At 34.8% G+C, this 24,339-nt stretch overlaps 1 protein-coding gene across 1 annotated transcript in view; it reads right to left on the bottom strand.

Annotated features, from left to right (window-relative positions):
* The window catches only part of LOC111049840 (ankyrin repeat domain-containing protein SOWAHC), a 422,867-nt gene that overhangs the window by 323,501 nt on the left and 75,027 nt on the right, over positions 1–24,339 (bottom strand). Inside the window, 1 exon segment of the mRNA XM_039430071.1 lies at positions 7,538–7,639. Coding sequence (XP_039286005.1) covers positions 7,538–7,639 — 102 coding nt within the window.

Genomic DNA, 24,339 nt, shown 5'->3' with positions numbered 1-24,339 from the left:
CTAATAGATAAAAACAGAAATTTTGGACATTATTTATAAAAGGTTCAAAAAATAGAACCGGGAATCTGGGAACGACTTGCCTTCTGGGTTGTAATTGACTACCAATTTTTGTAACCTTTCCTCCTTCATTTTTATTCACATGCTGGTATCATTTCAATCTACTTTAAGATATTTTTTCGTTTGAGAATGTATAAGAATAAATTTATATTTTTATAATACACCTGACGAATTGGCAACGTCTATTGCGGGGAGGTGAGGAGGAACTCATCTTTTCCAATTTCCATCGGACTATTGTCGTGCGGTTGACTATAGTTATAGAACATTTCTAGAATTACTAATTCACTATTGACAACTAATTCTCAACTCACTATAGTGATGTCCACGTTATAATGGCAGTGATTGATTAGCAGTGGTATGGCTATCCTTGTCTATCATTCAACAAAGTGGATAGCTCTTTCTCGCTCTGCTCTGTTGCCAGATCGTCTTTTAACAATGAATATCTAATAACTAATTTATGAAATATTTCATCTTTATTATGAAATTATCAAAAAGTATCATTTCTTGCTTGATAAAATATAATTTATTATTTGTATCGAGAATGAACAGTTAATATTACATCAATAAGTAACAACCTTTAGACTGTCTATTCAAAATTAAGGTTTGAAGCAGTTTTGGGCAAATGCCTGTTGTTTTTACCTGCATTGTATATACATATGAATGAATAAAATAATTAATGAATTATCAATAAATCTGTATCAGCTACCGTCTATAAAAAGCATTGACAAGACAGAGGAACGGCAACAATGTTCCACTATCTTTCTCCACTGCCATTATAACAAGGACCTCTCTATAGCATACGTTATCAATCTAGTCAACACAATACAATCGAACTTGAAGATTTGCAATTGCTGGCAAAACATGTTTCACAAGTTACTCAGTGTAGAACAGCTCAGGTGTGCAACACAACCAAGTTTGGTTAACACAACTTAACACAACTATTTTATAAGATACTGCACATCTTGTAGTGGTAACCCAGCGTCTTCAATTACCACCAAGTTGGCATACTCGCACCCTTAAGGTTGAATAAGGTCTTCGGTGAAGGTTTGGGCCCCAATTTATTCGCTACAAGCCTGAATAGCAGGATAGCAGTCGTATAGTAAAACTTTGCTACTTTGCTTGTTAAGGAGCATCCTGTATATTAGGAGACTCTAAGGGGAGCCGGAAGGAAACTCAAACACCTATCAAGAGGGTTTGGGAGCTGGGAGAAGACAGAGAAGGAGATGTAGATTTATAGAAGAAGGATATGAACAGAAGAAAAAAAGGGGGAAATGTAGAGGCGAGGAAGAGAAGGTGAAAATGATACAAAAAAGGAAGACGAAGAGGAACAAGACAATAAGAAGAGGGATAGAAGGTGAAGGAGTACATGGGAAGTTAAAAAAGACGAGAAAATAAGTTCTAGGAGGAAAATGTAAGAGGTGTGTGAGAAAGGAAAAACATCTGATAAATTATGAGAAGACGTCACTGGCCACAAGAGAACAAGACAACACGAGAACAAGACATCACGAGAACAAGACAACACGAAGAACAAGAGAGATGAGAGAGTATATCAAAATGTAAGAGATACGAAAAGAAGTTCTAGGAAGAAAATATAGAAGAAAGATGTGTGAAAAAGGAAAACGACAAGAAAAATTATGAGAACACGTCAATGAAAATGACCTTATGGAGAATGTAAGAAAGATTGGGCAATAACAACGTAGAAGATTTGATAAAGTAATGAGAAAGAAGGACATGGAAAACTGTAGAAGTGAATACAGATGAAGAAATTGGTGGATAATAATATAAGAGAAAGATGGGGTGAGAGAAAGTCATTGATGAAGTGAGGAGGGAGAAAACATGGTAAAGTAGAAGTAGAAAAGGATGGAGAAATTGGTGGATAATAAAATAAGAGAAAGATGGGGTGAGAGAAAGCCATTGAAGCTAAGAGAAAGGTCCCCTCGTGTCGCCTATTTTATAGTAACAATAAACCAGCAACTCGCTAAGAGGCACCGATTTTATTTCTCGACATAACAAGCTCAAAGTTTGTCGCAAAGTTACAGCAGCGCTACTGGCAAAGCCATCGGCGCAAAGTACCACATCAAGTTATGCCGCAAAGTTTTCGGATTAAACTTTATTAAACGAAGCACATGCTTCGCGTACTTGCGAAAGTATAACTTGCCAACTACTGTTTCCTTCTTTGTCTTACATTACACGCAGGATTTCGGATTAATGTTTCTGGCTCTGTCTTACATTACACGACGGATTTCGGATTAATGTTTCTGGCTCTGTCTTACATTACACGACGGATTTCGGATTACAAGGTGCTATTTCGGATAAAGGGGGTATTTCTGGTGCTATTTCGAATAAAGGATAGGTAATTTTGGTGCTATTTTGGAAAAAGGGAATGTTTCTGGTGCTATTTCGAATGAAGAAGATATTTCTGGTTCTATTTCGGATTTGGTGAAAGAATTTGAGAACCTTGAGGCCACCTGTAATTTGGATTCTAACTTGGTGTTGTGAATTGCAATTTGTGTTTTTTGGAGGTTTAAGTCGTTTCAAATGTTTGTGAAGTGTTTCATCTTGAGCCTTTTGGGAACCTTGTAATTTTGATTCTATCTTGGTGTGTTGAATTGCCAATTTTAGTTTTTTGAAGGTTTATGTCGTTTCAAGAGTTCGAGTATTTATTCAATTATTTGTATTTATTTGTATTGAGGATTATTATTTTTGTTGTATTATTTTTGTGGTGGCGGAATAAAATTTGATTTGAATTATAGCCTTTTGAGGAACCTTGTAATTTGGGTTCAAACTTGGTGTGTTGAATTGCCAATTTTAGTTGTTGAAGATTTATGCAGTTTCGAAATTTTGAGAGTTCAATTCTGAGCCTTTTGCCATCCTTGAGGTCATCTGTGATTTGAATCCAAATTTGGTGTTTTTTAAATTGCGATTTGAGTATTTTTGAAGGTTTTCGTCATTTCAAAAGTTTGAGTAGTGCAGATACTGTTGATGGTGAGATATTGTGATACCTATCCATAATGAAAACTCTAGGATTTTGTCAAAATATCACTTATTTTAAAAAATCACAAACATGTTTCAACACCAATGGTGTCATCTTCACCATTGATAAGTGATATTTTGACAACAACCTAGAGTTTTCAGTTTGAGTAGTGTTCCATTTTGCGCCTTTTACCAACCTCAAGGCCAGCTGTGATTTGGATTCAAATTTGAGGTTTTGAATTGCAATTTCAGTTTTTTTTTATTTGAACTCAAACTTCAAATATTCTATCTTTTAAAAGTTTGAGAAATGTTTAATTTGGAGCATTTTGCATTTTATGTGTAAATCTTCCAGGAACAATAAACCAATTTGGAATGTGATGCAAAAAAGTCACACAATATAAACAACATAATATTATTCCATCAACTACAGACACCAGAGACGAAGACATTCATTTCTATCATTTTCTTTCATTCTTCCTCAAATTATCCATTTGATGTTTTTGCTGTAGTTACTAAGTTTCTCTTTATTTGTTGTAGTTTACCGGTTCTCATGACCATAGGCTACTCAGGCGTTCTTGTCTCGGCCAATGACAGTAGAGCTCACTCTTCATTGGTCAAGAGCTAACGGCCAATCGTAAGGCTTCACTGATACACCCAAACTAATCTATATTCTACTGCTAAATGTCTAAGCGTTCAGTTCAGTTCAGTACAGATTGATAGTAGTGTAACAACCATAGCCCGTATCTCAAATTGTTCTAATAAATGAGTAATTATTACAGAACAAAAATCCAAATTAAATGCTGCAAATCACCCCGAAGACTTCCGCTATTGCAAATATTGACAACAGGGTAAACAGCTAGATGGAAATTCGATGAGCACTACCATACTAAAATTATTTGTCAGCCCGGAAATCGAACCCAGTACCTCCTAATTGACGGTCAGGAATGCTTACCCTTACACCAAACTGACAATCTCTGGATAGCAGCGCTCATTTTATACAAAGCCATAGCGGCCAGACAGTCTACAGATTTCTATCTGTGATAAATGAGTGGTTTTGAAAATATCAAGTCATTTTTATTCAATATTCAAGCTTTTATTTTTCTGAAGATTGATAAAAGTGTAAAAAACGTAACCAGTATCTCAAATTGTTTTGATAAATTAGTGGTTTTTACAAATATCAAGTCATTTCTATTCTTTATTCAAGCTTTTAGTTTTCTGAATATTGAAACAAGTATAACAACGGAAACCAGTTCAAATTGTCCAAATAACCAGTTCCAAATAACCCAGTTCAAATAACCATCTCAAATTGTTTTGACAATATCAAGTCGATCTCGTCCAATATGGATATCTACCACAACAAAACTGACTTTCATTACGACTTCAAACCAAATTCAATCCTACAAACCCAATACACCCTGAAATTCACCTTCCAACAAACAAACAAATATACAGGTAACAAACACACGCCTTAGATGTTACCTTTATCAGCGAAATTAATTGAGGCATCCGCCACAAGCGTGCAGTACTGTATCAACCATTATTAGCTCTTCCTGCCCTTGAATATGCATCAGGGGGCTTGGCTAAATGCAATGTATTGTATACCTATAGCTATTGAACAAATATGCAGCACTGAGGCCATTTGTAAACCTATACAGAGACTAAACACAGTACTGTAGGCAGACAGATTGACTCAATACAGTTCTGGAGCAATTTAGATACCTATAGATACACAGACTAAACACAGTACTGTGCCCTTTGGATACAGTGACTCAATACAGTACTGGAGCCATTTTATATGCATATAGAGTCTAAACACAGTACAGTAGCTAGACACAGTGACTAGATGCAGTACTGGAGCAATTTATATACCTATACAGTGACTAAACACAGTACTGCAGTCATTGACCGAGCGTAGTGAGGTCTAAGATTCAAGTCGACGGTTTGGCATTTCTCTTAATGTTTAAATGTTTAAATGTTGCGCATTTACGGCGAAACGCAGTAATAGATTTTCATGAAATTTGACAGGTATGTTCCTTTTTTGATTGCGCGTCGACGTATATACAAGGTTTTTGGAAATTTTGCATTTCAAGAATAATATAAAAGGAAAAAGGAGCCTCCTTCATACACCAATATTAGAGTGGAAATCAGACTATAGAGTTATTCATCATAAATCAGCTGAGAAGTGATTACACAGATGTATGGAGAAGCCAGTCTATTGCTGTATTTCCATAAGGTCTATAGGTTCAATCAGGTACTTGTGGATGAGAATACTGCGTGAGGTCTACTGTTCACAGAACTACTAGTATACACACAGTGACTCAATACAGTACTGGAGCAATACTCAACTATACTGGAGCATAGTGACTCAACACAGTACTGGATCAATACCTATACAGTGACGAAACACAGTACTGTAGCCACATATTTACCAAGGCTAAATGCAGTAGTGTGACTGTATATATTTGATGAGGTGCACGTATATTAGATGAAGGAAGCCTTCTCTGGATCAAAGTGGCTTTATTGGAGTCAAGGATTGTTGGAGGTGTGATTAAGGGGGTAGGAGTTACTTAAGGAGGGGTAGAAGGAGATACTCAAGGATGGGTTCAAGGCAGTCTTACACCACATACAAGAGATGGGTGGTACAGTTAAGTAAATATATCCTACTCCCTGCGACGAATTAGGATGCATGTGTGAATAGTGAAGTTACGTAGTAGAACTATTTCGAGTAGGCCTCTAATTGGAGAAAAAATGTAATTGTTGGGATGTATTAGTTTGTTAGTTATTTCAACAAAGGTTTTAAAATGCATCGTCTTCGTGGCATAGATTGCATACATTCTACAATATTTTGCCTAATATGGTTTATTTAGCAAAGAAGAGTATTGCCAATATTATTACCACACTACCATATGTATATTATCATAGAGAAACGATAGCGTAAGTAGATATCCCATGGTATAGGGCGTTTATGTCGCAACTTTTACTGTTATCTCAAGCCGATAGTTCACGTAGTTCTTTCCTATGCAGCTGGTGATGCTGGTAGTCTTTCAAATTGTGCCGTTCAAACACTATCACCCCAACAAAACAGTAAAAATGGACAATAGTCGACAGTAATCGTCTTGAGATAACAGTAAAAGTTGCGACATAAACGCCCTATACCATGAGATATCTACTTATGCTATCGTTTCTCTATGATATTATACAGTAAATTATAGATATTAAGAGCCATTTGTTTCTTTTTATATATTTTTATGATGTGTACAAATTATACTGTGTTCTTTTAATTGTTGTAGAAGTGAAGAAAAATCAATAAATTATTATTAATTACCGTACTTGTTTTCAAATAGAGTTTTCACATTCATTGATGAATGAATTAATCCTCACGCTTTACATCAATAACTCAAGTACTAATTTCTAGAACTCACTTATGCGCCACTACCTCCGTAAATAAAGTAGTACCGTAGTGCATTTGTATGACGTCAGCACAGGTAGGGCTCCAACATCAATAAATTATTATTTAATTACCGTACTTGTTTTCAAATAGAGTTTTCACATTCATTGATGAATGAATTAATCCTCACGCTTTACATCAATAACTCAAGTACTAATTTCTAGAACTCACTTATGCGCCACTACCTCCGTAAATAAAGTAGTACCGTAGTGCATTTGTATGACGTCAGCACAGGTAGGGCTCCAACATCAATAAAAACACTAGCTGATATAGATCAGCTGGAATCTAAGAATTTTCATTGAAGTAGGAGCATTTGTGTTACGTCGGTACAGGTAGGGCTCCAACACCAATAAAAACACTGGCTGATATAGATCAGCTGAAATCTACGAATTTTTATCGGTTGTTGGAGCCCTACCTGTGCTGACGTCACACTAATGCACTACGGCTTTGTTTACGGAGGTAGTGCTTATGCCCACTGTACTGATTTTCAAATTTGCAACCTGTCCTTATATGAAAATCAATAAAACTTTGTACTCTTTACGGGTGATAAATTATATCTTGGGGAATGATACTCAAGAATATTCTTCAGACATCAACACTTTACTTGAAGATATGGCAAAAGTGATGAAAAAGATAAGATGAAGATAAGAGAGAGTGTATGTAGAAGAGATCAGGAATAATAGAGAATGCCAGAATCATGGCGTGAGAGTTCGGACCAATAGCAGCAAACCACGCCTACCAGCACCCCATACCATTTTCTGATTGGTGGATTGAAACGCCTACTGGTGAAGTTCTCAATTCTGCAAGTAGGTGGCACCAGTTACTGAGTTGTGCCTGTATACTTCATAACATTTCTGAGTCTAACTCCCAATTGCACGAATTGCACGATTGCAATTGCCAGCTTCTCTTGGAAGGAAATGTAATTTCATGACTTATTTAATTGTTTATGAAAGATTTAGTTTTCATCTCTAATAGGGAACATGTATAAGGAATTGTAACCGGGAGACTTCGACGTCAAGCAAAATTCTGGTGTAAATTGAAGGAAATCGTTCAACTGACCTTTAATCGTGCTAGCCGATGATTTTCACCCGCCATTTTCGCCAATGCCTGGTAATTACATTGGGCAGCTCTAACCTGCCATTCACGTGCTTTCGGATCCAACTGGAAAATTCACAAAAAAAGAAAAATTATAAAACTGAATAGAACGAATAATGGAAATAAATACAGATACTCCAAGCTGTTTTCCCACATATCAGCAGCAATTAACGCGTCCGATACAGTGAGAATATCATTCTCATGAGATCTTATGGACTATTCATACTCACGGCCTGGGCTGGGTGGTGATAGTCACATTAGAAATCATGGGGATTAAATCTTCACTAAATCAGACATGTTCACTAGTGTGGCAATCCAGCTTTAAACAATAAAGAAAGTAGGCTAATAAATCAATATCGATATTTAACCAAAATGTGAACATCATTGATGATATTAAGTTGTTTTTTCGGTAATTCTTAAAAATTATATTTTTAATAATGTGAATATTCCTATTTTAGTTATAATAGTGAAATATTTCTTCTATGTTCAGTTTTGGAGCATCTAAATTTGAAAATCTACTTTGTGAAAATGCTTGAGGACTGAAAATTTTGTGAATTGAAACTACAAGACTTAACCTATTTCGGACAATGTGTAACCTTATCTAAATTAGGGAGAGGAATAGCACAAGGTTACCTCATTGTTCCTCTCCCTATCATTTTGATAATGTACTTATGTATAAATGAATAAAGAATGAATTATTTGCCAAAAAAATACAAAAAAGCTTTACAAAGAGTAAATATATGCCACTGCACATAACTAAAATACATACATGATAATTAGGAAACTATTAATAATAAAAATTTGGCTCTACTGGCAAAAGTCACATTAGAAGTCATTGGGATAAAATGTTCACTGTACCTGACACTTACTAGTGTGACAATCTATAGTGAGGTATACGTTATACTGGCAGTGTTTGATTAGCAATGGTATTGCTATCCTTGTCTATCATTCAACAAAGCGGATGGCGCTATCTCTTTCTTGCTTTGATCTGTTGCCAGATCGTCTTTCAACAATGTAGAATTAATAATTAATAAACAAAATATTTCATCTTCATTATGGAAATTCATTATGAAATTACTGAAAAGTATAATTTCATGCTTTGTAAAATATAATTGATTATTTAAAATGAGAATGAACAGTTACTATTACCATAGATAAACAATAGCATGAGTAGATATCCCATGGTATAGGGCATTGATGTCGCAACTTATTTACTGTTATCTCAAGCCGATAGTCCACGTAGTTCTTTCCTGTGAAGCTGTGTGATGCTGGTAGCATCTCACACTGTGCCGTTCATACACTCTCATCCCAACAAAACAGTAAAAACCGACAGTAATCGATAATAATCGGCTTGAGATAACAGTAAAAGTTGCGACATAAACGCCCTATACCATGGGATATCTACTTACGCTATTGCTTATCTATGCTATTACCTGTTACATTGATAAACCTGTATCAGCTACAGTCTTTAGAAGGCAATGACAAGACAAAAGTCGGCAACGTTTTTCTCCTATCTTTCTCGACTGCCATTGAAACGTGGACCTCACTATAGCATTATATAATAAAAAAAAGAATAAATCAATAAATATTTTCTTAAATATACAAAATGTGAACAAACATAAGTGGCAATTTCATTCTAAAAGTATACAGATACTTTACAGTACCACGTTTACTTTTACTAATTTGTGGGGATCCAGTTTCAACCAAAAAGTGACAAATCATAAAAATGTGTATGAATTTTCATTCTAAAGATATCATATCAATTTTTCCCTCATGAAGTTTTTGTCAGTTATTGAATTTTTTCTGTTATCGTATATGATAGTTTGACACCTTTTTGGACCGGCCTCCCTCATAACTGAGGTTTTACCAACATCCATTCTGTTAGAAACAAACAGAGAAAGTATGCTAATAAATCAATAGATATTTCAACAAAAATGTGACCAATCATAAAAATGTCATTGAATTCTCATTCTAAAGATATCATATCAATTTTCCCATCAGGAAGTTTTCGTCAGATATTGAATTTTTTCAGTTATCGTATATGGTAGTTTAACACTATGTTGGACCGGATTCCCTCATAACCTCAGTTATGAGGTTTTACCAACATCCATTCTGTTAGAAACAAACGATACTGCTTCTGAGATCGACTCATCAAACCAAACAACATTTGATTGACAAAACACGGGAAAGCTATCCCTCCATCTATGTTACCATATTGGTTTTTAACCCAGAGAACAGCATTTCAAACAACTCAATGTTATAGGTCACATGTGGATATTATTATACTTCCGTATCTGATAACCTTTGACCTCCATGAAACAAGTTGAAACTGAAATTTCAAGATCATACATCCGCGTGTTTATTATGCTGAGAAATCTATAGTGAGCTCCACGTTATAATGGGAGTGGAGAAAGATACGAGAACAACGTTGCCGATCCTCTGTCTTGTCAATGCCTTCTATAGACGGTAGCTGATACAGGTTTATTGATGTAATATTAACTGTTCTTTCTCGTTTAAAATATTCAATTATATTTTATTAAGCAAGAAATTATATTTCTCAATTATTGCATAATGAATTCACATAACTAGTAGTTCTGTGAACAGTAGACCTCACTCAGTTATAAACAAAAGTCTCTTCTAATACTGTCAATCAGAGTAAATTTTGTCCTGTCCTGTCGTGTCGGCGAGATATCAGTGTATAAACTACTAATGTCTGTTTGGGTTGTATCGACAATGCTTATAATTTGATGTAAACAGCTATATGCCACTATCATCAAAAGCGTACCGAGTTGAAAGCAGAGAAAAGTCGGGAGAAAATACTATGCTATTTCAAGTTATCAATTGCATGCCTTCACTACATGCAATTAATATTCGACACAACAGCTGTTTTCTCACTAAGTTACATTGAGATATTGAATCGCATGCGTCATTGCATGCAATTTATAATCCACTTGACAGCTGATTTATTATGAATGATTCTATAGTCTGATTTTTACTCTAATATTAGCGTATGAAGGAGGCTCCTTTTTCCATTTATATTATCCTTGAAATGCAAAATTTACAAAAACCTCGTATATTCGTCGACGCGCAATTAAAAAAGGAACATACCTGTCAAATTTCATGAAAATCTATTACCACGTTTCGCCGTAAATGCGCAACATATAAACATACAAACATTTAAAAATTAAGAGAAATGCCAAACCGTCGACTTGAATCTAAACCTCACTTCGCTCGGTCAATTATCAGTTCTACATTGTTAAAAGACGATCTGGCAACAGATCAAGCGAGAAAGAGATAGCGCTATCCGCTTTGTTGAATGATAGACAAGGATAGCAATACCATAGCCAGTCAAACACTGTCAAACCCAATCAAACATATTCTATTCCAACCTAACCTAGCATGTCCATGGGGTCTATTACTCTAGATGGTCGTGGGGGATTATAACGTGGACCTCATATAGGGACTATATTCTTATCATTCTATTAACAAAATTTATGTGGATAAAACAGTATTTTGAAATTAATAGATGTGAATAAAACTTTTGAGAACTTTTCCAAATCATAAATCCATCTCTCACAGTTAAAAACTCAATTCTGTTGCATTAACTCAAGTGAGAATATCCCAAGTGTTGATCCCTGGATTAAGTTCAAACACAGTTCCCCTAAATTTCGACCTGTTAAAACATAATAAACAAAATCCTCCAACAACAAACTCAATTCGTTCAAGCCTAAATCAGGAACACCCAACTAGCAGCAGAAACAATTTAAAAACATAGAAGATAAATCAAAACGAAATACGAAAACGTTGAAAAGGAAGACGTAAAGTAGAGATGTGTGACAGTCTTAGCTGGCTACTAATCTTTAGAGCGGCCATTTTGTTATTTAGCACTCATTTTGTGTCACACAAAATTCTCACGATTTAAATTATTGGGCAAGTAATGGGTCGAGAGTTATTTTTGAAATGACCGTTGTATTCAATCTTAAAAATATTTATAACTGAAGACACAAGACATACAACTATCGGGAAAGGTGACTGCATAAAATCTTCTAGTGTATATTTTATTATAGATTGGTAAAACTGTCTTTTACGATTAATTTTTTCACATTTGAAGAAATAAAATTAAACCTTTCTTTTGTGTGGTGGTTCTCCTTCTCTCTTCCATATTTTTCTTTTACTATCTACTCTTATCTCTTTCTTCTTAACTCTCAAATATACTTAATCGAATTCTTCTTCCACTTCTTCCTCCTCAACTCATATGTTCATTAGTTTCTCCAATTTTCTCATTCTTCATAGCTTTCTTCCATCATATTATTCTCTTCTCAATTTTCACAGCATAAAATTTGCACTGCTTCAAATGATCTCTCTAACCATCTCCTAGTTATGTTCTTCTATCCATTAGTTTTTCAATTTTCTAATTGTTCTGCATTTCCTTAAACCTTAGTTTCTTTGAAGTTTTAAATTATGGGTTCAAATGTTCTTTCCAATATTTTCTCCTACTTATTCGATCTAATTATTTTCATTAATTATCCCTTGATTCTCTCTGTTTTCCACCGTCATCTATCTTCTTCATCTCCTTGTTTTCTCCCTTCTTTCCCTTTACATATCCTTTTCCACCATCCCCTTCCAACCTGATTTTTCAAACATACAAACTCATTCCTCCTCTCTCGCTATTATTCTTCTCTTTTTTCCTCTCTTTCTGACCCTTCTTTCTTCTCTTTCTATCCATATTCTTGCCTCCAACTCTTCCATTTTGGTTTCTCAAACTTACAAACTCTTGCTATCTCTTTATCACCGTTCTTGTTTTCTCTCTCTCTCTATCTCAATCTTTCCCTGTATATCTATTCCTCTCTCGTTCTCACCTGTCTCTCATCTCCTGTCACTCACTCTATCTTTCTTGCTGTCTCTTTGGAGTTATATAGAGAATTAATTTCTTTGGAGTAATTTTAAGAGAATCAAGTTCAACTTTAAAAGTAAACTCTTAAGACATATAAAAAATACTATTTTTCTCTCTCAAAATTAATTAATTTCATGCTAGAAGTATTTATTAATTTCCTTATTTTCTCATCTTGCTTGTAAGATTTGTAGCCATATTGCTCTTTTTTGCTTCTTCAATCCTATTTGTCCATCCTATCCATATCCGTCGATCCTATCCATATTCCGTCATAAATTTTGTATTTATTCCCAACAGATGTTTGTTATTTTACATTTTAAGAATGCTCTACTTTTAAGTTTATTCAACTATTCCACTTATTATTATTATATATTTTTTTTTACTTTTTTCATGTAAAATATAGTTTTGTTTTATTGAGTATTGCTTGTTGAATTATAATTTAGTATTGTATTGGAGTGTTAAGTGTAAGAGAGGGCCGACTGCGCCCTAACTTCGCCCTCCCAGGAAAAAAATAAAGGCAGTCATTCTATTCTATTCTCTCTCACGAATGAAATTCCAGTTTTAATTTTTCATTTGGAAGAGTTTTTCCATTTTTATTTTTCTCTCGTTGTAAATTTTGTTGTTGGAGTTATTGTTTTCTTTAACTTTAATTTATAGTTTTATGATGTTTCTTTTAGTTGTAACTTAGAATTGTATGGAGGGTTAAGTGTAAGAGAGGGCCGGGCTGCGCCCTAACTTCGCCCTCCTAGGTTTTTAATAGAGGCAGCTATTTAATTCAATTCTCTTGCTCTCTCTCTTCTCCTATCACTCACACCCTTTCCCCTTTCTCATACTCTCACTCTCTCACTCTCTCACTCTGTCTCTCTCTCTCTCGGTTACTCTGCTCGCGATGACACATGACAGAATTTATTGCATGGGATGAAATTAGAAGGCTGGCTGCCTGGGATGCAGTGAGCAACTGCTTACATTAAATCATTAAATAGATGAATAAATAAATAAAACCGGCATCAATTTAGTGGAGAACGGGTGGGCGTACCTAATAAATTTATCGAGATCATGAGCGCTGTCGCAATTATAGAGATCATGAGCTTATTAGTTGACTCAAAGTAAAAACTCGAATAATTTGAATTTAAATTGGATGTCCCTGCTAGTTTATTCTATTGCAGTTAGTATTGAGAGAATTTGTACGATTTTCAACGGTTTGGAACAGAATAAGAACGGAAAAATTGTATCATAGTGATCAAGTTTCATTAGTATAAACGTACATTCTTGTCAGATTTGAATCCCTTGAAATTTACAAAAAAATACCAAGGAAGTTCAGTCTCAGGACTATATTACATGTAAGTTTGGTGAAAATTCATCTTCAACAGCAGAATAAAATATAATAATTATATTGGGTGTTAATATATATATATATATTATATATATATATTATATATATATATATATATATATATAAGCGAAATGGCACTCACTCACTGACTGACTGACTCACTCACTCACTCGCAGAACTAAAAATCTACCGGACCAAAAACGTTCAAATTTGGTAGGTATGTTGGCCTTTAGAGGCGCACTAAGAAATCTTTTGGCGATATTTCAACTCTAAGGGTGGTTTTTAAGGGTTTAAAGTTCGTCTTTTAGCATGTATATTCTTCTTATTCTCTTAATTATAATTGAAAAAAGGCCATACCATATGTTAATATACAACTATAATCTAGAGAGAGTACCTCTTCGAAACAGTTGTTACTGGTAACTAAATTAATATTTTGTCAGGTTTGAATTAAGTTGAGTTGACTTTGTTAGGTTGCACCAGTTGAAGATTGAAATGCATTTATCGCGGAAAAATTGATTGGGCACTGCTACTTCAATCAGAGCTATTCATGGGAATATTATATTACTAGCCGTCAGGCTCGCTTCGCTCGCCATATCCGTTTAGCCAGACGTTTAGTCTGGACCCCCGACTGGATCGTCCTAGCATATGATAAAAATGCTCAAATGAAAAATGCAAGTGAGCGAAGCGAGCCTGCTGATCTCATTCTTGGACGATCCAGTCGGGGGTCCAGGGGGCGGAGCCCCCTGGCTAGACGGATATAACGAGCGAAGCGAGCCTGACGGCTAGTATATATTATATTAGATTGAATTATAACTTGGAAAGCATATTTATTATGTGTTTAATAAGTTCCATTAATCTGGTAAAATTGATGAGGATGGCAAAAAATCTATGTGTTACCAACAGCTGAAAATCATAGACTCAACATTAAATTTGCAACAAAAAAGACCTAGTGTCCACTGTATATACAGTGTCCCACGAAGAGATTTAGACGTTTAATTTTTCATTTCGTGGCCATTCATGCACCGAACTCTTTCAAATCTTGCACAGTTTACAAAGTAGGTTCTAAAAATATTCTGGGGAAATTTCAGCTCCATAACCTTCATAGAAATAAATTGGTGGCATATTGAAAATTTTCAATATGCCGCCATTTTGTTTCTACGAAGGCTAGGGAGTTGAAATTTTCCCAGAATATGTTGTAACATATTAAATCTGGGTAGATAAAAAGCCCTAACAGAAACAGTAATAGGTCTGAAAATAAAGTAACTGGCTAATATCGCCAATAGATAATAACTAAGATTAGATAGCATCAGCTTGTTCTGGCTAAATGGTACAAGAACCTAAAAAGGATTTGAAGGAAGTTTATTGCTCATAAATAGATTATTATATAAATATTTGAAGATTGAGGTTATGTAGATGTATCACGGATCGGTGACCTAGAGATCGATCAAACCGAAGAACGTAGAATCTGACCAAAACCCCTTGGCAGAGCTTTATTGCAATCGGATGGTGGTGCATGTGAAAAAACACCTGTCACGTGGCTAATTATTAGGTAGCATGGAATTAATATTATGTATAGAATATTAACTAGCATGCAAAGAGCATAAATAAAAAACCAAATAAAAATAATTTAATGTATTCAGGAATAAGAGTTACCAGGCGCATGAATACCGAATAAAATTTGCATGCACCAATAGTAAAACGGCAGTTAATAGGCGGCAACTGTAGGCCAATTCAAAAATATTTATATATATTTATATAAATGTACTAGATTTGTGTTAAAAATTGTGTAATCTATGTTATCGATATGCTCGAATGCAAGAATTATTAATCATATAATCTAAGCAATATTTTGGTATTTTTTGTAAGATCTATTTGAACTTAATGGCGGAGGATTAAGATATTTAAATTTTATGCTAATTTGAAAGTCGGAAAGAGGATCTGTAAAACTTGAAAGGAAGAACCAGCACTCGCCAGCCAGATGCCACCTAAGAGGACCCCAAATATTTTAGAGCGAAGTACCTTATTAATAATTTTGTAAAAATTAAAGTTAAAGTAAATTATTAAATTTCTTAAAAGACTTCGTGATGCTATTGTGAAGCAGAAGTCATTTTTCATTTTAATTAAATTTATAGCCCCTTGGAGGAGACGATTCCGGCTACCATATTCCCGGACCACATGGAGTGGATCGACATCGGCGGCTTACAAGAAGATTTTCGACACGTGAGTGATTAAATTTGAATTTAGTGATGGGCGCCCTAGTGCTTCGAATTAATCTGATGATCAAAGCTAGCTCGCCGAAAGGGTTATTATAAATTGAGAAATTAATAAGAGTAATACTTGCGCAAGTAAAATTAGTATTAAGGTATTTAATTGAAAGAAAAATATAGATCAATATTTTAGAAATTTCTATTAATCAAAGAAGTACGAAATCTAGGCTATTAAAACATATGCATATAATATTAATTTTTTGCAATACAATTTGCAATATTTATCATAGTTCTAATTCACTAGATGAATGGCTCTACCTATTCCGTCAGGTGCCGAATCTTGCACCCTGAGATGAAAATATATATTCGATACAACTAAATCTACTAAATACTAGAGATTTTAATATATATATATATTTGGATTATTAGTGGCTAATTTATCAAGCTGATCTTAGAGCACATATTTTTGATTGAATTCCAAGTCGACAAGTATTAGCAAGTGCATATCGCAGCTACATGCAAAAGAATGCATATGATTTTAAGATAAAGGCACATGGTAATGATTCGTGCCATAAATCTAGAATATAAAGTTTAGCCTGTGATATTTGCTGATATAAAATTATTGTTCTATTTTTTATATTATATTTTTTATCGCTCTATATATATTTTTTGCCTCGATTGATCTTTGCATTATTTGTGTAATATATGTATGAAACTTTCATGGTGTGCAATTTATTTTTTATTCCTCAACACTATAGTATAAGTATCATTTATATATATATATTTATTATTTATTGAATTACAAGAGTTATTGGAGAAGCCATATCTAGGCCTATCAAGATTTTTTTTAAAACTGAATACTATTAGAAAAAACCACGACCTAATTATATTAAATCTCATGCTTTACCGACTGATGCCAAGCAGGAGGCTAATCGTTATTTTAATATAAAGAATAACGTGACATAAAGACATGTCGCCCAACGTGATAGGCCACGGATACGGCACAAAGACATGTCGTACCAACGTGGGACTGATGATGAGAGCCAAGCTCATCGAATAATTATTTGAAATTAAGTCAATAACCATATTGAAAATTATAGATAACTTATACGAGTTGTGAGGAAAACTGGCGAAGGAAAATTTGTATTACTTTTTGGGGAAACAAGAGCTTTAAATAGAGAGAAATTATATGTTTTAAAGAAAATTTTATATTATTAGTACTGTGAAAAATTACATGTTTATAGAGAGAGATTATATTTTATAAGCCTAAACTGCTATTACTTTCTAGTCAAAAATATATTAGGTGTTTAAGCCGGTTGGAAAATAAGTCGCAGCCTGTAAACTAGCCAAGAATAAATCAACAAAACATTGGGGGCGCTAGAGCATTGTAAAAAACTTAAGTATAAATACCTTGTGGTAAGAGTATCCAAACACTTTACACATCACTGTTCACTGTAAGTCCCGGTTTGTGTCTCTTTTTTTTTAAGCATTTTCGCTTATCATTTTTATCACTGTTTAATTAGCATTTATCATATTTGACATAATGAATCACACTCCCGCAAACTCTGAAGTTTCATATATGTACGGCGGTTGCACAGATCCCACTTTGTCGACTCCAAGCACATCAAACCCCACCACGGTAGATGCCAATACGCCACGAGAAAGGGAACCAGGAAGCGTCGGGTCGATAGTCTTCGATCCACCAGGTCTGCAACCTCTATCATCCACTCGAATCGACGCCGCTGACACACCATTGAATCAACGGATAGTAGAGATCAACTTTGAGGGGGCGAGGAGCAGCCTGCAGAACCCGCATCGCCGGAGGCCGAGTCACACCTGAGCAAACAAAGTATATTTTCAATCACAGAGTTAGATCCGCTTCAAAAGTAATAATGGAACAAACTAGCAGTACTTTCAATATTATGTTACAAAAAACAATGGATAATATGATGCAGGAGATTAAAAAGAGATTGCTACAGTAAAAGAGGAAAATAAACAAACAGTGGAACAGGCATGAAAGAGACCGCAGGCGCTATAAAATCAGTAGAACAACGGTTGGATAATATTGAAACTAAAGTAGAGAATCATAGGGAAGAATTAAAAGCAATGATAACCCTACAAAAAGAAAGTCAGGATAAAGTTACGGCAGGATTATCGGAAAGGTTGGATACAGTTACATGTGAACTCAATGAAAGGATAGATACCTACCATACAAATCACTACACCCATTCAGGATATAACCAATAACATTAGGCCGATTGCCACCAAGAAATCCACAAACAATTACCGTTGCCAATCAAAACTTAACAACTACAGTTGACAAAAATATTAACAGTATTAAAGAAATACAAAGTAAACAGATTAATACGTCCACAAAAATGAACCAACTGCAAGGTAGCATCAATCAAAATACTGAAACCTGTAAAGCTTTAAATGGAACTCTACTAATTCAAAAATCCACTCTGACTCAATTGAATCAAGAAATAAACGCAAATAAAATTACACATAATAGTCAATGGCAGATAACACAGGAAAAAATAATAGCATTGGAAAATCATATTCAACAACAACCTCAAGGGATTCAAACAGACAACCTCAACGTACATAGTATATTACAAGGACTAGGAAAATTTGACAATACTGATCGCCATTTGCAACCTCAACCATTCATTGATCAGATAAAATTAGTACAAACTCTTGCACCTACCTCTTGGAATTTTTGGCGTCTTCGTTTGACTAATTTATTGATTGGCGAACCCCTGATGTTCTTTCGGAGTAGAGCCCATGAATTTACATCATTGGATGAGTTTGTCGCTGTCTTCCTGGAACAGTATTGGAGCAGAAGTAAACAGTTGGACGTGCTAGCGGACATCATATCATGCGATTTCAACCCTAACTTAGACGGTGCATGTACCACTTTCGTCACTGCCCTACAGTTTAAAAATTCTCAATTGAGCGAGCCATTAACGAATCGGCATTAGCAAGTATTATTTTAAAGAAGCTACCGTATCAAGTTAGAATGGCACTCGCCACACAACCCATTACTGATTGTAAGCAGCTGATAAATCATTTATATGGCATACAGTCTGCAATGGCAACATCAAACCACCGTTCAGACCAGAGATACGCACCAAATCAACATAACTCAAAATTTAATCAGTATAACAGCCAAAATTATGAACCGGTATCATATGATCGCTACCGATCTGCTCCTCAATTTGAACGCCGCTATGAGCACAGGCAAAATGGTAACTGGAATAATGAAAAATTCCAAAATCGCACAACCAACCACTATGCCCAGCAGAGCAATCGTAAGAATCACTATGATGGCCGTGATCGATTAAACTCACATAATAATCACACACAAAACAATTACAACAGAAATTATAAACCGCCACCTCAACAAGTAACAAACACAAATAACATTAGCGCATGCAATAGGATTGAATCAACAAAAAACCCGGAACCCAGCACCCAACGACCCGCCACCAGATATACAGAAAACTACAGCTAATAAACCAGGACTATATGATACCCCCGATATAACACCTACAAGCTCCAATGAAACAAACCAAGAAAAGCAGGATATTTCAACGTCATACACCACATTTAGAAATGATTTACCGAAAATAGTATTAGAAGAACCGAAGCCAATACAAGATATACCACCACCAAAAACCACCCGCAAGCAACAACCTCTATTAAGTATCCTGTTCCCCACCGAAGAGCAACCCGCCGAAGATCCATCACCACAGGTAGAGCAGCCCGCCCATCAAGAGACCGCCACCATACTACCCGCTTTGAAAGTCACACTCGCGCATCAAGAGACCGCCACAGAACCCATGCACCCGCACCAATGGACACCACCGAAGGAGACAAAGGACCCCAAAATTTTTGACCAAGAGGCTGACACCAGGGAGGACGGACTACCGGACAGGAGGAGCGACCATCGTAAGGCCCGGAGACGGAGGCGCCCGAGGACACCCGACCGGTATCAGGACGAGGAGGACAGCATACAGGACCGAATGAAGAACATGCATCGCAAGGCCCGGAGGCGGAAGAAGCGACGAAGGAGGAACCACGCGCGCGCATACCGGCCGCATGCACGCTTCAAGGGGCAAAGAAGAACACCGGACCGACACCGTGGAAGACAGGAGCGGACCGACGGCGTGCATCCGCGGCACATACGTTTCAAGAGGGCAAACCAGCTATGTGACCGGCAAAATGGACGTAATAAATGGGATAAAAACGGAGCTACTAAAAGGACTATTATGGATTCACGCCGGGAAAATAATGGAGTGGACTACTTGTGGAGATTGATGGACAGAAAGTGGTTGATAAAATCAAGAGAAATAAGGAATTATATTAAGAAAGTAAAAGTACCTGGATATTATATGATGAGAGATAATACTATTAAAAAGATGATAAATGTTTGATATGGTGTGTAATATTTGTTGTAATGGCTGTGATAATATTGAAAAGTGATGCTATAATTAAGACCATGTTATTGTTGAAAGAATTTATTAGTGTTGATTGGAAGTGTTATATTATTGAATTGTTTATTATGATGATGAAGCCTAATAATGAATTTAAGTGGAAAGTATCGGATAAAGATGATTGGAAGCTTTATATTATAAAGTCGTTTATTGGTGTAACTAGGATTATAAACAATGCCACTAAAGTGAAAATATCGAGACTCAACGGAATAAATAGGAATAACAAGGAAGAAAACAGAACCAGATCAAGGAATTGTTTGGAAGGATACACAAGATACCGGGGTTTTATATTCATGAAGATAAATTATCAATTAGGACAGCCTCACCAACGGATAGCAGATAACCTAACCGGCCTAAACCATGTCAACAAGCAGAATGCAAGAAGATGCAAGTAAACCACGGGATTTCTACATGCTATATCGTCAAATTTGAAATAAATATGATAAGAAATCAAAGAAAACATTATTATCAAACCGATTACTGACCTTCCTTAATAAATTTAATCTTGGCATAGGACCGCATGGCAACAATCCAGTATTTTAATTCCTTCCAGCCGTTAGAAGCCTGCAATAAGAAAAAGAATAATTTTTAAATGTGTAATTAAATTAGCTACATCCACTAAAAAAGGACACAAGCAGGGATAGTAAAATTAAAATTGTAAATTACCTTTTTAAGAGAAAAAATTGAGCAGTTAGGTTAATATTATGAAATTCGACAGCAAATTGTAGAACCAGTGACCAGCTGGGCAAGGCCACCTGAATCAAATATGTATGCCTGCAAACATATGATTATGAAAAAATACTGTACCCAAAAAGTTATTTATTATTGTTATTTATTATATTTATTAATGTCGGTATATTTATTTATATTTTTATATTTATTACTTTTAATTATGCCACGTTTGTTACCGAAAAGAGTTAAAGTGAATACAACTACCAAAACCAAAGAGCCATTAGCAAAAGAAAGTATTGTACCTGATGTATAGAAAATTATTTATATTAAGACCTAAGGAATACTATAAGATATAAGCCCAGAAGTTTTGTGAATCGAAATTATTGTCTAAAAGGAATCATTTATGAGAATTATGAAATGTGTGTAGTTAGGTTGGCGGCCCTGCAAGCGGCGAATTTAAAAATTACCATGTTTTAAGTGTTGTCAGGAGGAGTACGTTTAGAAGTTTATATTTATGATATTTTATGTGTGTTGAGGAGGAGAATTTGTTATTGTATTTGATAAAGTATAAAGGAGATGCAGCAAATATGTCTGCGAACTGTGATAGAAGTATGAGAGTATAATTTATAAATAAAGTATAGTGTATATCGATGTATTGAAGGGTGGGTTTTCATTAAAAACATTATGATTCTCAATATTTTGAATTCAAACCCAGGGGCGCGTGTAACATATTAAATCTGGGTAGATAAAAAGCCCTAACAGAAACAGTAATAGGTCTGAAAAAAAAGTAACTGGCTAATATCGCCAAATAGATAATAACTAAGATTAGATAGCATCAGCTTGTTCTGGCTAAATGGTACAAGAACCTAAAAAGGATTTGAAGGAAGTTTATTGCTCATAAATAGATTATTATATAAAATATTTGAAGATTGAGATTATGTAGATGTATTCACGGATCGGTGACCTAGAGATCGATCAAACCGAAGAACGTAGAATCTGACCAAAACCCCTTGGCAGAGCTTTATTGCAATCGGATGGTGTGCAATGTGAAAAAACACCTGTCCACGTGGCTATTATTAGGTAGCATGGAATTAATATTAATGTATAGAATATTAACTAGCATGCAAAGAGCATAATAAAAACCAAATAAAAATATTTAATGTATTCAGAAATAAGAGTTACCAGGCGCATGAATACCGAATAAAATTTGCATGCACCAATAGTAAAACGGCAGTTAATAGGCGGCAACTGTAGGCCAATTCAAAAATATTTATATATATTTATATAAATGTACTAGATTTGTGTTAAAAATTTGTGTAATCTATGTTATCGATATGGCTCGAATGCAAAGAAATTATTAATCATATAATCTAAGCAATATTTTGGTATTTTTTGTAAGATCTATTTGAACTTAATGGCGGAGGATTAAGATATTTAAATTTTATGCTAATTTGAAAGTCGGAAAGAGGATCTGTAAAACTTGAAAAGGAAGAACCAGCACTCGCCAGCCAGATGCCACCATAAGAGGACCCCAAATATTTTAGAGCGAAGTACCTTATTAATAATTTTGTAAAAATTAAAGTTAAAGTAAATTATTAATTTCTTAAAAGACTTCGTGATGCTATTGTGAAGCAGAAGTCATTTTTCATTCTAATTAAATTTATAGCCCCTTGGAGGAGACGATTCCGGCTACCATATTCCCGGACCACATGGAGTTGGATCGACATCGGCGGCTTACAAGAAGATTTTCGACACGTGAGTGATTAAATTTGAATTTAGTGATGGGCGCCCTAGTGCTTCGAATTAATCTGATGATCAAAGCTAGCTCGCCGAAAGGGTTTATTATAAATTGAGAAATTAATAAGAGTAATACTTGCGCAAGTAAAAATTAGTATTAAAGGTATTTAATGAAAGAAAATATATAGATCAATATTTTAGAAATTTCTATTTAATCAAAGAAGTACGAAATCTAGGCTATTAAAACATATGCATATAATATTTATTTTTTTGCAATACAATTTGCAATAATTTATCATAGTTCTAATTCACTAGATGAATGGCTCTACCTATTCCGTCAGGTGCCGAATCTTGCACCCTGAGATGAAAATATATATTCGATACACTAAATCTACTAAATACTAGAGATTTTAATATATATATATATTTGGATTATTAGTGGCTAATTTATCAAGCTGATCTTAGAGCACATATTTTTGATTGAATTATCCAAGTCGACAAGTATTAGCAAGTGCATATCGCAGCTACATGCAAAAGAATGCATATGATTTTAAGATAAAGGCACATGGTAATGATTCGTGCCATAAATCTAGAATATAAAGTTAGCCTGTGATATTTGCTGATATAAAATTATTGTTCTATTTTTTATATTATATTTTTTATCGCTCTATATATATTTTTTGCCTCGATTGATCTTTGCATTATTTGTGTAATATATGTATGAAACTTCATGGTGTGCAATTTATTTTTTATTCCTCAACACTATAGTATAAGTATCATTTATATATATATATTTATTATTTATTGAATTACAAGAGTTATTGGAGAAGCCATATCTAGGCCTATCAAGATTTTTTTAAAACTGAATACTATTAGAAAAACCACGACCTAATTATATTAAATCTCATGCTTTACCGACTGATGCCAAGCAGGAGGCTAATCGTTATTTTAATATAAAGAATAACGTGACAATGTTTGGAACCTACTTTGTAAACTGTGCAAGATTTGAAAGAGTTCGGTGCATGAATGGCCACGTAATATAAAATTAAACGTGTAAACCTCTTAGTGGGACAGGTATATCGTCCCCTCTCCTTGTTAACAGATATCTACTTGTTTATTTTATTCAAGAAATAGAAATTAGTAGTTACATAATGTATAATATTGGGGATGTGGGCCTATATACAGAGGTATTCCTCTGAAATTAGTACTTTCTTGAATCACTCAAAATACCAAGATTCCAACAACGATTACCAACCTGACAGCACAACACCAATAATTATTATTTATTATTAAACATGTTCACGCACGTTGCCAACATGACAGAACATTGTACCAGAGCTAATTAACAAACAGGTATTACATCAGCGAAATTGTAGAGTATCAAAAACGTCTATCATTTAGGGTAATTGGCGCAAAATTTATTGAGACTC

This window comes from Nilaparvata lugens, chromosome 6 (assembly GCF_014356525.2).
Source record: "Nilaparvata lugens isolate BPH chromosome 6, ASM1435652v1, whole genome shotgun sequence".
In the NCBI taxonomy this organism is placed as follows: Eukaryota; Metazoa; Arthropoda; class Insecta; order Hemiptera; family Delphacidae; genus Nilaparvata; species Nilaparvata lugens.
This window is presented reverse-complemented; position numbering and strand designations above follow the sequence as displayed.